We start from the raw sequence: 16,205 nt of genomic DNA, 5'->3' as shown, positions 1-16,205 counted from the left end.
AACGCTTCAGCTGTCCCCTGAACGTGAGAATGACACAAGTTTGAAGTTTCCTGCGGAAACTGCTTTAGTTCATGAGCTTCGGACTATTTTCCTGTTCCTAACGATGCGTTGCTTATAATATCTGGCTTTCAGTTCCGAAACTCCACTTATAAGCAACATTAACTCGAATAATGGATATGATTAACTGAGAGGGTGAAACCATGAAACTCCAGTTACAAGTGCAATATAAATAGGGAAATCGGATTATTTTGAATTCATGTCAGTTTTAAACGGAAGAAGATTAATGTGTTTAGAATGCCAGGGAGCAACCCCTCTTTCTAACATTCACATTAATACGGTAAAGTAAAAAACATCAAATGCTGGCCCGACCTAACAACTAGTTTCCCAAAAGATCAGTGCCCTTTCTAAGGGTTATTTTATACGTGCTGTCTGCATCAGAACCTAACAGCAACGAATGACGGCGATGGTGGTAGTAGTAGTAGTAGTAGTAGTAGTAGTGTATTTATAGGCGAATTAACTGCCGAGTGTGTTCGAACCAATCTGCCAGTTAAGATGAGGAATTAATTGGAAATGGTATAAAAGGAAGTTGCCGTGGACTAATCGAGGTACTAACCCTGAATTTGTTTGGGGGGGGTTTGAGTAAAATCATGGAAAAGACTCAGTCAATATAGGCTGTATGCCGGCCGTAATTCTAACCGATCGCAGGTCCAAAGAATTGCAGTTAGACCAGCCTTTTCAGTACTGTTAGTGTTAAAAATGAATATTTCTAGTTCCCATGACCTTCGTTATGGGACCAAAAAGAAGGCAATGATAAGATTTTAAATCCACATTTCAGTCTCTAAGTACATAAAATATCATGTATAATCTCCATGTTATTAAACAACGATCATATTCGTTACAGTTTTCCGAGTATCCAGTCTCATTTCCATGTTGATGTAAATATGGAATAAGTGAGGGACAGGAGTCTGGATAGCTCAGTCGGTATAATGACGGGCTGGGGATAGACGATCGGGGTTCGAATGCCGGCAGGGCAATATTTTTCTTTTCTCCACATCGTCCAGACCTGCTCCGAGTCCAATTCAGCCTTCCATCCAATGGGTACCAGAAGCCATTTTCCAGGGGTAAAGCGGTCGGGGCGTGAAGCTGATTACTCACCTCCATCTAGTGCCGACGTCAAGAATGATGGAGCTATACCTCCACTCCCCCATGTCTTCATGGCGCGGTGATTAATTAATTAAATACAGGGACAACTTTCTTTTAGTCAGGGACATACGCCGAGGGTGTTTGAGAAGAGGGCGATGAGAGGAATATTTTGAACTAGGAGGGACGCAGTGACAAGAGAATGAAGCGAGTTTCATAATAGGAATCTTCTTAATTTATAATCTTCACAAAATAAGATTATGGTAATGAACTCAAAGATGATCTTGTAGGCGGTGCATGCAGGACTCATGAGGGAGATGCGATATAAAAGCAAAAAGTTTAGTCGGAAAACTTGAAAGGAACAAGGACCTTGGTAGACCTATGCTAGATGGAAATTTAATATTAGACTAACTAACCAACTCCGTAGAAGTGAATCCTTCCTTAGAAGCCTCCAGAAGCTTCACTACCGTGTTCACAAGAGCCCGCCCTTGCTCTCTATCTTCAGCCAAATCAGTCCAGTCCATATCGCCCCATCCTATCTTTCTAAGACCCATTTTAATATTATCATTCCACCTATGTCTAGGTACTACTAGTGATCTCCTTCCTTCAGGCTTTCCCAACAAAATTCTATATATCCATTCCTCTTCTCTCCATGCGTGCTACGTGCACTACCCATATCATACCCCATTGACTTGATACGTCTAATTATACCTGACGAAGAGTACAAGTTATGATGCTGCTCATTATGCAGTTTTCTCCATGGCTATTATTACACCGGATTTTAAAAGTACAGCATGTGCCTAGAGTCAGCAGGCTTTTCTGAACATGAAAATGTGCCTTTATATTCGTTAGTACGTACACACTTCCAACGGTTGACGTTGGTCTCGAGACGAACAGAGCACCCAGCAGGGACGCAAGAGCGCTAACCAGTAGCAACTCACATCTTTATCACGTTGGGTGTGTCTCTTGTTGTCAAGATCTGGCGCGTCCTCAGGATGCGAGACCAGATATCCTCCAAATACGGAAGGTCGCTGGCTGCGAATACAGAAATAAAAGGGGTTTCTATCTTCTTGTTGTTTTGACGGGAGTTTCAAATCCAGCACCGTAAAAAATAAGCATATTACGAAATGTTTAACAACATTTCGGACTTTGATGATTCCTTTGGAATATCTTATGAAATAGTGAAGGGATTTAGTCCTCTGTGGGGTTGGGTTAGAATATCTCCAATGTAGCCTTGCGAGTCGAAGCTGGCGACGAAAAGGGAACCCGGTGCCTTGTAGTAAAACTGGGCCACCCTGTCACCGGGAGACATAAATACAGGGTCCTGCTTCTCCATGCTGGGGGTTGGACGCAAGTCTGTCGGTCTTGCTCCGAAAAAAAAAAAAAGTTGCGAAATCCAAATAAGTGAAAACCGGATGATCTATAGACAAATCTGGCAGAATCCTCAAAGGGAGGCTATGGCTCAAACAGGGTTATTTTTCAAAAGAAGACGATTTTAAATTTAAATTTTGGGAAGCCCGGAATTGCTATAGTATAAGTTAAATTATACCACTGGCAAGAAAATTAGCGAAGGGTAAGTTAGATGTACTGAGAGTGCAGGTCACATGGGACAAGCTTACTGCTGAACCAACAGGCGATTATGTATTTTTTAAAGAAAATTATCGAATATTCCTCTGCAATTTATGGACCAAAACTCGAAACGGGAAACTTATAAATCGATCGTCTCATACAGTAAATATACAGGTCGAAACATGACATGAGATTTGGAGTTATAATGGCGGTGAATATAAAGATTAAAGTTTTCTGGGATGTGACGCCGTGTAGTCTGACATGCAGGAACCTTCCGTCCCCGTCTTCTGCTCTAAACATGAAGGCAGCAGTTTCTTCCCATCCACTAGTACATACTTACTGAAGTACATGGCATCACATCCCAGAAGACTGTAATTTTTAAACATGATATATTTGGAATCCTTTCCTTGCTCCAAAACTAGGAATCCTAGGGTTTATAAATCGAATTAGCGTGGCAACATTTCCCGCATTTGTTTTCGTTTGAAGTGTGTATGTAAGATGAAGCTGTGTTAGATCCTTATTACACTCTTTCTCCCAACGGGCCTACAACCGAGCTGTTTGGCACCGATAGCCGTACATGAACCACGTGTCAGCGAACCGTGCTAAGTAGTTCTGACTGCGTCATATACGAGATGCTCATGACGTAAGTAAATAAAATCAATAAGTAACAGATAACATTAAAAACAGAGAAAGGATATAGAAGAGAAGACGTATGCTAGTAAAATTAGACTGACAATTTAAGAGCACAACTCATAAAGCCATAGACTGTAGTCATACAAATCCATTACTGTATTACAAAGGCTATGATTACTTAAGTACATGCAGATGCTATGTTGAATATGTGGAACATAAACCAAAATTTTGCATCGATGCCATATTTGTAACTGTTGCATTACAATCAATATTTCATATGAAATGTCATGTTCCAAACTCCAACGTTATATCAGTAATCTCGTCAAAACGAGAGCTATAGAACATCCACTTCAGAATTTTGCGCTCCGTCTTGTTATTATATAGTGTAAGGAATTTAAAAGTGTATAGTTTTTGGGTGGTATCTGGTAGAATTTTGTAAAAATCGGTCATTTGGTTCGAAACGGGACACACACAAAGAGAGAGCTTGGCGATCTCATAAACTTCCATAACGATGCAGCGTGGCCCGAATAACTGGACAATGACATTAAAGAGTCATATTCTTCAAACAACGGAACCAGGATTTGGTACACATTCATCTTCCTTTAAAGAGAAGAATTATAAGGACATGAACCAAATCGGTTCTAGATTTTAATAAAACGTTTTTAAACCGTACTTGTAAATAGACTAATTATAATAAATTATATACGAGGGTTGGAACTTTAGTAATAGCAACACTGCTGTAGAGACGCCATGAAACGGAACAAAATAATGTCGCTTATACCACACGTTAGTTACATACCTACCTTACCTCAGAGCAAATGGACTCTCCCTTCCCATATCACGCGCATGAGCAGTGACGAGAAGAACAGAGCCCAGTGTTAGCTGGCGGTCTAATGTAGTGTTGTCACAATGTTTTTGAAACAGGAACAACGGAGTTGGGTAGAGATTGAATGTGCCTGAGGCCGTACAGAACGACAGTGTCATGAAGGTCTTCAAGAGGCTTGCGGGGAATCTGCATTGCCTTACAGAACAGTGGCAAGGTGGGTAAAAGCCTTCAACGAGGGACGCCAAAATGTGGCAAACATGCGTCGGCCAGGTCGTCCTAGTGTCAGTGAAGAAGAAATGTATGCTCTTTCCGTTATTGGAGAGTGGCCGACGCCATACGATTCGAGAGCTGGCCCGAGAGACAGGATTAGCGTATATGACTGTGCTTCACATTCTGAAGGAACACCTGGGCATGAGAAAAATTGCATCACGATGGGTTCTGCATGATTTGACGGAAATGCAGAAATGGCTACGATACGACGCTGCTCGTAACCACTTGGAGCGCTATGAGCGCGGAGAGGCTTTCTTACGACGTATAATTAAGCTGGATGAGACATGGGCCAAATCGTACGAGCCACAAATGAAGCGCCAATCGAACGAATGGCGTCATTACGGGTCACCACGAAAATCAAAAGTTCGTCAGAACCCCAGCAATGTGAAAGTTATGGTGATTCTCGTGTATGACTGTGATGGTGTTATCCTAACGCATACCGTTCCCCGACAGCAGACCGTCAATGCGCAGTATTACCGTTCATTTTTGGAACACAACCTGCGACCAGCTTTGAGAAAGAAGCGGCGACACTTTCTGCAGAACCCACCCATCATTTTGCAGGACAATGCTCGGCCGCATGCAGCGCAAGCTATGGCTGATTTGTTCGATCGATGGGGCTGGGAAGTGCTGTACCATCCACCATACTCCCCGGACTTAAGCCCTTGTGACTTCGACTTGATTCCTAAGATGAAGGAACCACTTCGTGGCATTCGCTTCAGAACTGTCCCAGAGATTCTTCAGGCAGTAGACAGCTCCATTCGAACTATCAACACAACAGGCGCCACTAAAGGTATCCTAAGACTTCCACATCGCTGGCAACGGGTTGTGTTAATGCTGGTGACTACATTGAAGGACAGTAAAACTTCGAAACATGCATCTATTTTGTATCAGTTGTAAATAAATAGTTGCCACTATTAAAGTTCCAACCCTCGTATATTTAATAAAGACATGCACATAGCAGTAATTGTTAAAGTATAATATTTTATATTTCTGATATTTTAATAGTAGTGTCTGTATGAATTTATAATCACAAATGACATTATAATAGTAGTTTCCGTAGGTACTGATAATGTCCATCTGAAGATGGTCGCTTCGACCGAAACATGAAAAGGATGAAAGATTAAAAAAACACAGTTATCAGTTACACTGGACGGCGTTAATAAGCTTTTATACTACTGCTAGTGTGACGGACCAGGATGAACCAAGTCAAACTCCATTATTCCTGATGTGATTTACGATGTCCTCATGCACTTTTCTTTTCTCTGAGCTAGGAACAACTAGGACACTCCTGCTGTGTCACACTGCTGGGCTAATGAGCACAATTGTCACTGTCACAAGATCGTACATGATATTACGTAATGCATAGCTGATGTTTATTTTTGGACTACAAACTGGACACTGTGCCGAGTTCAGCGGTTTCAAAGGAAGGCTGACATTTTATCTGCAGCGTATTCCAGTCGGGAGTCACTGCTTGAACATTAGAACTCTACTGTAATATTTCAATATGGCTCTCAGTCTTCTTCACAAGCTAACGGTTCCTCGCCTTATTAAAAAAAATACCAGCGTTTTACGGAACCGGTTTACCGTTGTTCACAAGAGCCCACTCCTGGTCCCTATCCTCAGTAAGATGATGAATATAGTTCACACCCTCTCATCCTCTTTCTTCTTTCAAAAGATCTCTTTCCTTCAGCTTTTCCTACTTTGTAGGCATTTCTCCTCTCTCCCATGCCTTCTATATGCCCCGCCCATCTCCTTTTTTTTGTGATATTTAATGACGCTGTCAGCATCAAGGCTATCTAGAACCGATGACAGGATGATTACTGAATATGGAGCCGTTTGTGGGATGAGAATTGGCAGGGGAGTCCAAAGTGAGAGGAGAAAAACTGACCCAGTGCCTCATCCTTCTTGATTTAACCAATAGCATTTGGCATAGTATAAGTTATGAAGCTCCTCTCTAAGAAATGCTCTCTTGTCTCCGCTTACTTTATCCATCTCAGGTCCAACATTCTCCTCAGCGCTCTGCATAGTCTTCCCTTATGTGGCTCTGTGGTAAATCTCTGACAAAAGGTTACAAATTCACAATACACATAGGGAGTATGGTGGCACACCCTGTTTAGAAGCTGGCCATACTATAAATGCTTGCAACAAACAAATGCCGTGGTTTTAGTCCGCAAGCCAACTATACCGACCAAGCAACCGATAAATGCCTGCAACCGTTATGAAAACAAGTTTACTATGAATCAATTAATTTAACAGTTTAATGGCTCTGGAACCCACCCACCTTCCTATACAATGAGTACCAGGGGCGGTTTCCCTAGGGTTGAAGTTTCTGAGACGTGGAACTACCCACTCATCTCCATCTAATGGCGAGGTTAAGGATGGTATCAATATCTCCACTACCCACGTACGTCATCATGGCGTGGTGCTAAATTAAGCAGATGGGCACATTTACCTTATCATCATCATAAACTATGTACCAGATGAAATGCTGAAAATTAAAATACGGTATTTAAGGCTGGATGGGAATATTATCATGCCTTGTGGGACAATTCGTTCTAAACTGCGCTTCATCAAGTTCACGCAGCTGAACTACTCTAAATGTAGTGTCAAAGAGAGGGAAACAGCACTTATCGATTATTATTTATTCATGCAGCACCTAAAGCAGATGTGTTATATGTAGTTTCCCACAATTTCTCTAGTGACACAAACACAAATGCAGAGAACATTTCTCTGTTACTACTGCATTCAGAAGCATAACTTACCCCCATGCTCTGAACCGAACAGAGACAAGGTCATTAAATTTATGATACTGTATTAACATGTAAGTCAGCCATGCTGTAGCTCAGGCAGTCAGTCGCCAGTTTCCCACTGCTGTGGACTGGGTTCAAGCACAAGTCAGATCATGTAGGATTTGTGGTGGAGAAAGGGGCAGGTTTTCTCTGAGTACTTTGGTTTCCCCCACCAATTCCCATTCCACCGGCTGCTCCATACACATCGTCTATCATCCGGGGCTGGTACAACAGGCAAAATAGTGGCAGATGTACGAAGTGGACTGAGTCTTTACATTACATTGCATTGCACTCCATGGATCCAAAGTTAGTCAAAATGACTGTAGGATGTGGAACATGTCATATAAATACAGAATATATGTACAGTCCCAATGGAGTTCTCACACAAGTGAAATCAAGAATACACAGTGACTACACACAAGGCTATTTAAAGATACATAAGTTATTTTCTAGACAATAGGTATTCATCAAGAGAGTAGAATGAATGTGTATTTAAGTATCACCCCATCCCAAGAAACTAGCTAAACTGACAAGTCTGCTTGGTGTTAAATTAAATGAGAGGATTACATGGCTAGTGACTTAGGAAGGAGATACCAACTTAATGTGTTATCCCAGAATTTAAACCCAGTACTGGCTGAATGAATACTGATGGCAGCTTCTCTCGCTATACCTATTAGAGGTGTGGGAAGCTTCTAGAGCCATTCTGCCAGTCTTTGCTATATCTACATTGATGGCTCAATCAGTATCAAACACCAAATTTTTAGATGCAGTCATTCGTTATGAGGAATAATGAAAAAATAAATAATGCAAATTCTGTAGCATTTAATACAAAAATAAAATACACTGTATTGAAACCTCACACAAACTGTGTGTTAAGTAAAGTAGTACTGAACGTATACCAACAGATTACTTTATTACAGAAACATATGCAAGACCAATGAAATGAAATACTGTGCTTGAAAACAAACCTAAGGCAACAATTAACATTTAGGCATATATATCTTATATATTTTAACTGATTCTTATGATTGTAAGATTATACCTTAGCCAATACAGTGAATCAAGGATAACAAAATGTAGTGACTTTCAAACAGTATTGCCGCACACTGCAACACACTTCACTACCCAATATTACAATATGACAGGAAAGGAAACCATATGAACTGCTGAACTGATGTTAGAAAAAATATTTAAACAGATATTTTACAATAATAATTGAAAATTAGGGGTGGAGAACCATGAGGTGAACCTTCTAATAATAATAAAATAAAAAACACACACACAAACACATGCACACAAATAGCTCTTCCGAAATTGCCTCTCTGCACTTCTTTTGGTTTGAAAAAGCTCTAAGTATATGTCATCATGTAATTACAATATATCTGATAATGTGGCCCACTATTCAGTTATTTCAGTTCTACCTTTCCTTAATTTAGATTTTAAATGTGCTGTCCCCCCCCCCTACACTTTACTGAATGTGGAGCATATATCAGGCACAAAATTAAAATTATGTGTGCAACATACAGATGTCAAAAATATATAAAATAATGTACCAAATGAGTTAGTAATGAGTGCAATTGTCAAAAGGGCATTTTCCTGGAAGATATACTGACACTGCAGTATCACCTTACCATATAAAGGAACTGTATACCTTTTCATTTATGGCCAAGACTGAACCACTGAAACACTTTAATTCTCATGATTTGTTTAATCCGTCTTGCAGTGCGTACACTTATCTATCTTCTTCTCTCACTCTCACTACATGTTTCGGCATAAAAATGCCATCTTCAGGTGCTACTCAATTCACGTCAAACTAGTACATTGTATGCCTTGTCTTCACTTTAAAATAACTAAAATATATGTCCATCATATATATTGACAAATGTCAATCGTAAAAATATTAAAACTGTTCAGGATTCCCGATCGCTACGTCGTATCTTATTACGCCAGTCATGCTCATCCTACTCTGTTTGAGCTCTTCTTCCCTATCGTGTGTATTGTGTTTCTGTTGCGTCTTGTTCTCGCGACTGCGTGCGTTATGCTGTTGGGTCTGCTGGGTATGTGTGTGTGTGTGTTCTGTCTTCGTTTTGAGTGAGTTTTGAGCATGACTGGCGTAATAAGATACGACGTAGCGATCGGGAATCCTGAACAGTTTTAATATTTTTACGATTGACATTTGTCAATATATATGATGGACATATATTTTAGTTATTTTAAAGTGAAGACAAGGCATACAATGTACTAGTTTGACGTGAATTGAGTAGCACCTGAAGATGGCATTTTTATGCCGAAACATGTAGTGAGAGTGAGAGAAGAAGATAGATAAGTGTACGCACTGCAAGACGGATTAAACAAATCATGAACTTAAATCAGTGCAACAGGACGCTAAAATATAACATTGTTAACACTTTAATTCTCATCAGTAACTACAGTTTTTATCATTTCATTACTATTTTTGTTGAAGTACAGACAAGATGCATGCATGCAACAGTCCTCAAAATCATGGTCAGTGTTGGAAGTTAATGAATATCCCTAAAAATGTTTACTATTAAAGAAAAATGTCATTACAGAGTGAAATTTTAGTGGACAGTTCAGGCCACATCACATTTCTGAACTAAGAGCCTATCTCCAAAAGAGAAAAGAAATGAAACCCACGTGTGTGACTGAGGGATATACAACAGTAATTATTAAACAATTTCTAGAATATAAATTTTTTACATTATTTTCTGGTTCTATTCTGCATGAGCTGTAGGCGTTGAAATACCAAATATTATATTCAACATGACCTTTAGTTTCTGAATGTGAAAAAATGGTCTCTTATGTTCAAGAGAATTTTTTGAACTGTTGTATTATTCTGATTACAAAATTCAAAGAAATGTCTCATTTCCACAAATTACAATTCTGTATTTATTATATTAAAACTCAATAATCAACATATATCAGAAGTGGGCGCCCAAACAAGTGTTTAGAAGCGGATAACTGTGAGTGTGGTGTGTGTGTAAGGCATGGAGAAGGGAAAGTGTAATTAGCCTCCAAAATTTGTCTGCATGAAGATTGGGAATTCCAGGGGGAAAATGAAGATGCCTTGAATTTGGAGTAAATAGTAAACATGTGCATGGGATTATTGAAATAATTCTTATATGTAATATGTAGAAAGCAAGACATTTTCTTTTAAGTGCTTGTTTTCTATCATAGGACTATTTTGTTACCTCAGATAAAATTCTCCTATAGCCCTCTATCTCATTTATCAATATCTGTTTTTATTTAATAAAAAAATTATACATATTACTAATGAAATTAAATACATTCCTGCACTCTAACTAAAATAACTAGAAACGCATTCCTGGTAAATACCAGGGGCAGGGTTCTGTGAAGTGAGATACAATTACTTACTCTGGCTTTTACACACTTCATGAGTGACAGGTTAAATAACACAGAAAAGAAAATGAACGATGGTTCAAAGAGGTGAACAATAATGGGAAATGAGGTTTGAAATTCTCACAGCTAAAGTCTTTATTTCCTGTGAAATGCTTACTGGATGAAAAAAGAAACTCTTGACTCCAAGGGAAGCTGATCTAATATACCTACAGGAAAGTTATAAGGCATTTAGTATAGAGAAGGTAAAGTCTGGGAAAAATAGTTTCCTAAATTCTCTTCACATGAAATTTAGGAATCTAGGGGAAAAAGAAAGCCCCTTGAACAAGAACAAATAGTAAACCTATAAAATACTGACTGGAATTACTCTCATTTTAGGAACACGCAGAAAGTAGTTCAGCAACAATTTCTGAATAGATTTCACATATGAGAAGACAAAATTAAAGCAGCATACATGAACATAATGTAAGTTATATCCACAGTCATAAAATTCAGTACCATTTGGCATGCTGAAATTGTTGTGGGGGATAATGTCATATAATTTGCCCAAATGGGTGCTAAATATTTTTAAAGACAGATACATTTTGTACACCTAAATAAATTCCCTTAAAAGCTCTTCAAATATAAATTTGTATGAAACATCCCCATAGCATCAATATATAAGTACAGTGTAATGTCTCTAATTTAATAGTCCATATGAGCAAGGTAGGCTTTGAATGCGGTCTTCTGGGTTGTGGCACCATGTGGCACTGTAGGTGAATTCCAACATTTCTGAGACACATTCTGCCTCCATTTTCAGGGTTGAAGTGAGCACAGTAACGATGTGATCAGGTTGCCATGATGGTAAGACCTCCTTTCATGTAACATGCCTGTATACAACCTGACTGCATCTTCACCCCATTCACTTTCATCTGGAAGATGGAAGCAACATCTTCCTCCAAAATGTTGGCATCCACCTAACTAGTGACACAACCCAGAATGATGCAATCTGAACACTCGTTGCTGTGAAAACCTGAAAAATTATAAATATTTATTCAATGAAATATGTATTTAACAAACATGAAACTTAAAAACTAAAAGCGCAATGCATCTAACACTGCCAAACAACAAAACCCATTTTAGAATGTGGAATTCAATCTTCTTATCGTGTAGCTATTTCTACACATTATGTTCATAACATGGTTACACATATGAATAGGATATCTGTAAATCATGTAACAGATTAAGGCCAATTATTACCATTTTCTTAGCTAGTGATACTGGATCTTAATCAGAAAATAAATTTTTCATGTGTGCCTACCTTAATACAGCCAACTCTTTCATCAGTCCTTCAAGAGCCATCTAAAAGTAACTTTTTACCTACCGTCAGTAACACCGCCTCCACACCTTAATGAAGCAATCGTCCTCTTCCTTTACCAATTACCATTTTACTAGATGTAACTTCATCTGCTGGTCTTACTCCAAGAGGCTGATTGTACATAATGGGTGCTATTTGTTGTGTATTCTGCATACTGCCAACAGCCGGTTGATAAGTTTGACTGGATTGGTAGTTCTGAGGCATCATATAACTGGGGCTAATTCCTGTTGGAGAAATGCAGGATCGATGGTTTGCCTGGGTCCCACGATTTAACATGAAAGCTGGAATATCTAGCGGCATATTGTCTGCATTATTTAGGTAAATATTTGGATAGTTTGCCTGGCTTGCGTGATTTAACTGGAAGACTGAAGGATCTGGTGACACAGTACCTGAACTGTACATATCTGAGTTTGGCATCTGTACTGTGTTTCCATTTCTGTTACAAGATGATGAGACAATAGGCTGTATCGGTACATTACTGGGAGCCACTACCTGATTCACTCCTAACAGCCAAGGATTCAACACTGAAGAAGCAGACTGATTTAATAAAGCATTATGACTTTGCAGGAGCAAATCATTAGACTTTGTAGGAAGTCCTCCAAGAGGATTTATTGGTGCTGCCATCACTGGTACTGAATTAATTTGTTGTCCTTGCAATTTCAGATTACATTCCGAATTTGGTAAGCCTGGAGGATTCATATTCCGTGATCCTGGAGAGTTCACAAGAGCCATCTGATGCATTTGGTTTGTGCTCATTATATGCCACTGCAGTTCTTGTACAAATGCTTCAAACAATTCTTGAATGTTTTGAACCAGTAATGGCTGACTAGATGACTCACATGCCTGATTTGGAATATGCTGAGCATGAGGTTCGCTGCCGATACCTGCCATTGTGGTCAAACTGTCACTACCATGGAATAATCCAGCTGTAGAAGCCATGGAAGGCCAGAAAGCATTGGTTGCATGGCGGACCTGAGAAGCATTACCAGGAGAATCCACACATGGACTGCAGGTTTGATTCAGATGTATGTCACGAATACAAGATGTGGGCAACATCCGCACATTTTGTGGGCTGTTCTGTAGGGATACGGGATTAGTGTTGAAGGACTGCTCAGCATGCACTTGAAGATAACTGTTGTCATTTACATCAGCAGATGATTCTATTTTATTAATGCACTTACCTAAATCACTTTGGACTTTATTGTCATAACTAGTGCATACACACATGCCAGAATCTTCAGACTTCTTACCAGGAAAATGCTCAATCATTCCCTTTTCTGACTTACTCAGTTTCTCCTTTCTACCAAAACTACTTGTCTCTTCTTTCCTACAAATGTCAGCATCCTGAGACACAAAGTCAATCCAGATGTCTCCTTGTCTCTTCTTTCCATTCCATTCATTATACTTGTCTGTCATCAATTTCTCATCACTGCAGTACACCCGGTTTCTGCTTACATAGTTCTGATTATTGCTATTACAATTTTCTTGCTCTCGATTCACTTCCTGTGGTCTCCCTCTCCCCACAGCTAGAGATACAGGAACATGGTCACCGTGAACCTTCCAGCTCTCGGCGACACTTTTCTCGTGAGCTCTGCTGCCATCGGCTTCAGGCATACAACCATGAAACATGCTCTCTCTTCTGTTTCTACTAGGGCCAGGCAGAAACCCCAACAGCTTCTGATCCTTGTGACCCTTCTGAATTTCAATTTCATCCCTCTTTTGATTCCAGTCAACCTGTCCCTCAGTTCCCCCGTCACTGGCTTCAGGCACATAAGTCTGAGATACTACCTCTCTCCTGGCTCTATGAGCGTCAGGCACAGGTTGGAATAAGTTCAGATCTCGGTGGGCTTCCTGAACCTCAATTTGACCTTTCTTTTGATTCCATTCAACCTGTACCTGAGCCCTGCAGCCATTAGCTTCAGGCATATAATTTTCAGGCTTGTTCTCTCCCTTATTTATACAAGGTTCAGGTACATGATTCTTACACTTCTGACCCTGTTTCTTAGTCCCATGCTGATTATCCTTCTGCTGCCCATTACATACTTCATTCCTGAATGGTCCCCATATTCCTTCCTCACATTTACCTTCAATAAAACGAGTCAAATCACCACCGTTATCAGTATCATCATCGACCCTGTGTTCTGATCTGGGCTGTCTAACCTCACCATTGGTTATGTCATTCTCTTTGTTACTTGAACCAGATTCAAATCCGTCACTCACAATCCCGTTCCTTCCTTTGAGCTTAACATATTTTCTTGAAGTATCTGTCTTCTGCTTGCTCACTATCACATCTCTTGACTGTCTGCTCAACTGTGGCTTCTTAGCTCCCACCTCCCTGTCTTGATGCTCTATTTTGTTCCCTACGGTCTCCTGCATCTGACCAGACGCTGCTGGCTTCATCTCCTCCAGCAAACATGGACCTTGAACCTCCTGTATTCTCTCAGGAGAATCCCATGATTCATCTTCAACTAGTTCTGATGATAGGAACTGGACTACTTCTGCACAATTTCTGAAAACATTTTCATTCATTAACATGTGAATACAGGTTGAGAAAATCTCAATATAACATGTTTACTTCAGTATATACATTATGACCAACAACTTTAATCTAAAACATGTTCCTATAATATGAAGATTTAATAAAATACAGCTGACTAACCCCGACTCCGTAACCAGCCAAGTACCGGGTCAGAGATGAAGACTAACATGTTGGCTGGTCACAGCTATTACACACCTTAAGCAGCAGTGGCAGATGAGAATGGGGCTATGGCGATTTGCAGGGAAAAACTGAAGCAATGAGAAGGCAACCAGGCTCCAGAGCCACTCTGTCCACCAAGAATCACATATAAAGACACACAGGATTAAATCCGAGGTGCCACTGTAAGAAATTAGTGCCTATCTGTCTGAGCTATGGCATGGACAACGAAAAGTTAAACACTTCCGTCTAGTGGGACTGGTGAAGATTTTTCTTATTTCAATTATTTATGCTCTTACATGTTTCGGTCTTCAGAGACCATCATCAGAGGGACACCTTTACATCAATACAGTTGGAAGCTACTAATACAATATATGTTCTGAACGTTAAAATATATACATATATGTTCAGAACATATATTGTAATAGTAACTTCCAACTGTACTGATGTAAAGGTGTTCCTCTGATGATGGTCCTTGAAGACTGAAACATGTAAGGGCATAAATAAGTGAAATAAGAAAAATCTTCACCAGTTACACTGGATGGAACTGTTTAACTTTTCATGATATTGTTAGTGTGATGGACCAGAATGAAACAAATCAAATTCTATGGCATGGACTTTACACAAAAACTCATTGCAAGTACTCAGTGGTGAATTTCATATATTGTTGTATTATTCAATATGGGGAACGTTACTAAAAATTAATGACAAAATGTAACTTTGGTACTTATCAGCACTTTAAGGCCTGAATGATCTCATGCTGACATCCATATACAAACACAAGAACATGTTAGTAAAGGTATGAAGAGCATACAAATTGTGGTGTACTTGCTCGTTATTCATTAATTACATTGCCACATATATCAGTGACTCTCAACAGCGTTTTGGGTTGGATATTGGATTTATTGACCACTGACATGTGGTAACTACAGATAACTATGACACTATCAATGATTTCAACACTTCATCAAATATTCAATCACATGCTAAGTCTTTTCAGTCTGCTTTCACTAGTCACTTCCTGGCAATGGATTTAACACAGCAACTATAACAGCCTCACTGAATTACACTCTCAAAATATCACTGTAACTAGAACACACATAAAGTCTTCTCTTCACTGCCTGACTCTCAACTGAGCACTCTAAACCTAGTCTTGCTTATAACATCTCAGCATAGACTATGTAGAAAACACAAATCCTCTATGGTTGTAGTCCAACTGTAGCATTATTAAGAATATGTTGCCTAACAACAGGCATTGTTCCATTGTTTGTTTTGTGGCTGTTGCCTAGAGAAGAATGTTGTTTCAAAGCCGTTCACCAGCAATGGTTGTTTATCTGGCTCTGCGGTTCTTGCTTTCACCGAATATGCAACAATATATATATATATATATCTAACAGAAATGAATACCAGGAATTAATTAAATAATTTTCCTGGGGAGTAAAGCGGGGCTGGCATTTAAGGCTGACAACCTTACCGCCACCTTTGAGCCAACTGTCTAGATAATGTGGGACCCTCAACGTCTCACAACCCTATGGGCCTTCACAGCCTGGT

The 16,205-nt window shown here is 39.6% G+C and overlaps 1 protein-coding gene across 3 annotated transcripts in view; it reads right to left on the bottom strand.

Annotated features, from left to right (window-relative positions):
* Window positions 1–9,557: 9,557 nt before the first annotated feature.
* LOC111874176 overlaps window positions 9,558–16,205 on the bottom strand; it is a 22,673-nt gene continuing 16,025 nt past the window's right edge. For all 3 annotated transcript variants that reach the window (XM_023869449.2, XM_023869448.2, XM_023869451.2), the window contains exon 6: window positions 9,558–14,468. In XM_023869449.2, the coding sequence (XP_023725217.1) occupies window positions 11,990–14,468 (2,479 nt within the window). In that variant the 3' untranslated portion in view covers window positions 9,558–11,989. The remainder of the gene's footprint in view (window positions 14,469–16,205) is intronic.

This window comes from Cryptotermes secundus, unplaced genomic scaffold, assembly GCF_002891405.2.
Source record: "Cryptotermes secundus unplaced genomic scaffold, Csec_1.0 scaffold26, whole genome shotgun sequence".
NCBI lineage: Eukaryota > Metazoa > Arthropoda > Insecta > Blattodea > Kalotermitidae > Cryptotermes > Cryptotermes secundus.
This window is presented reverse-complemented; position numbering and strand designations above follow the sequence as displayed.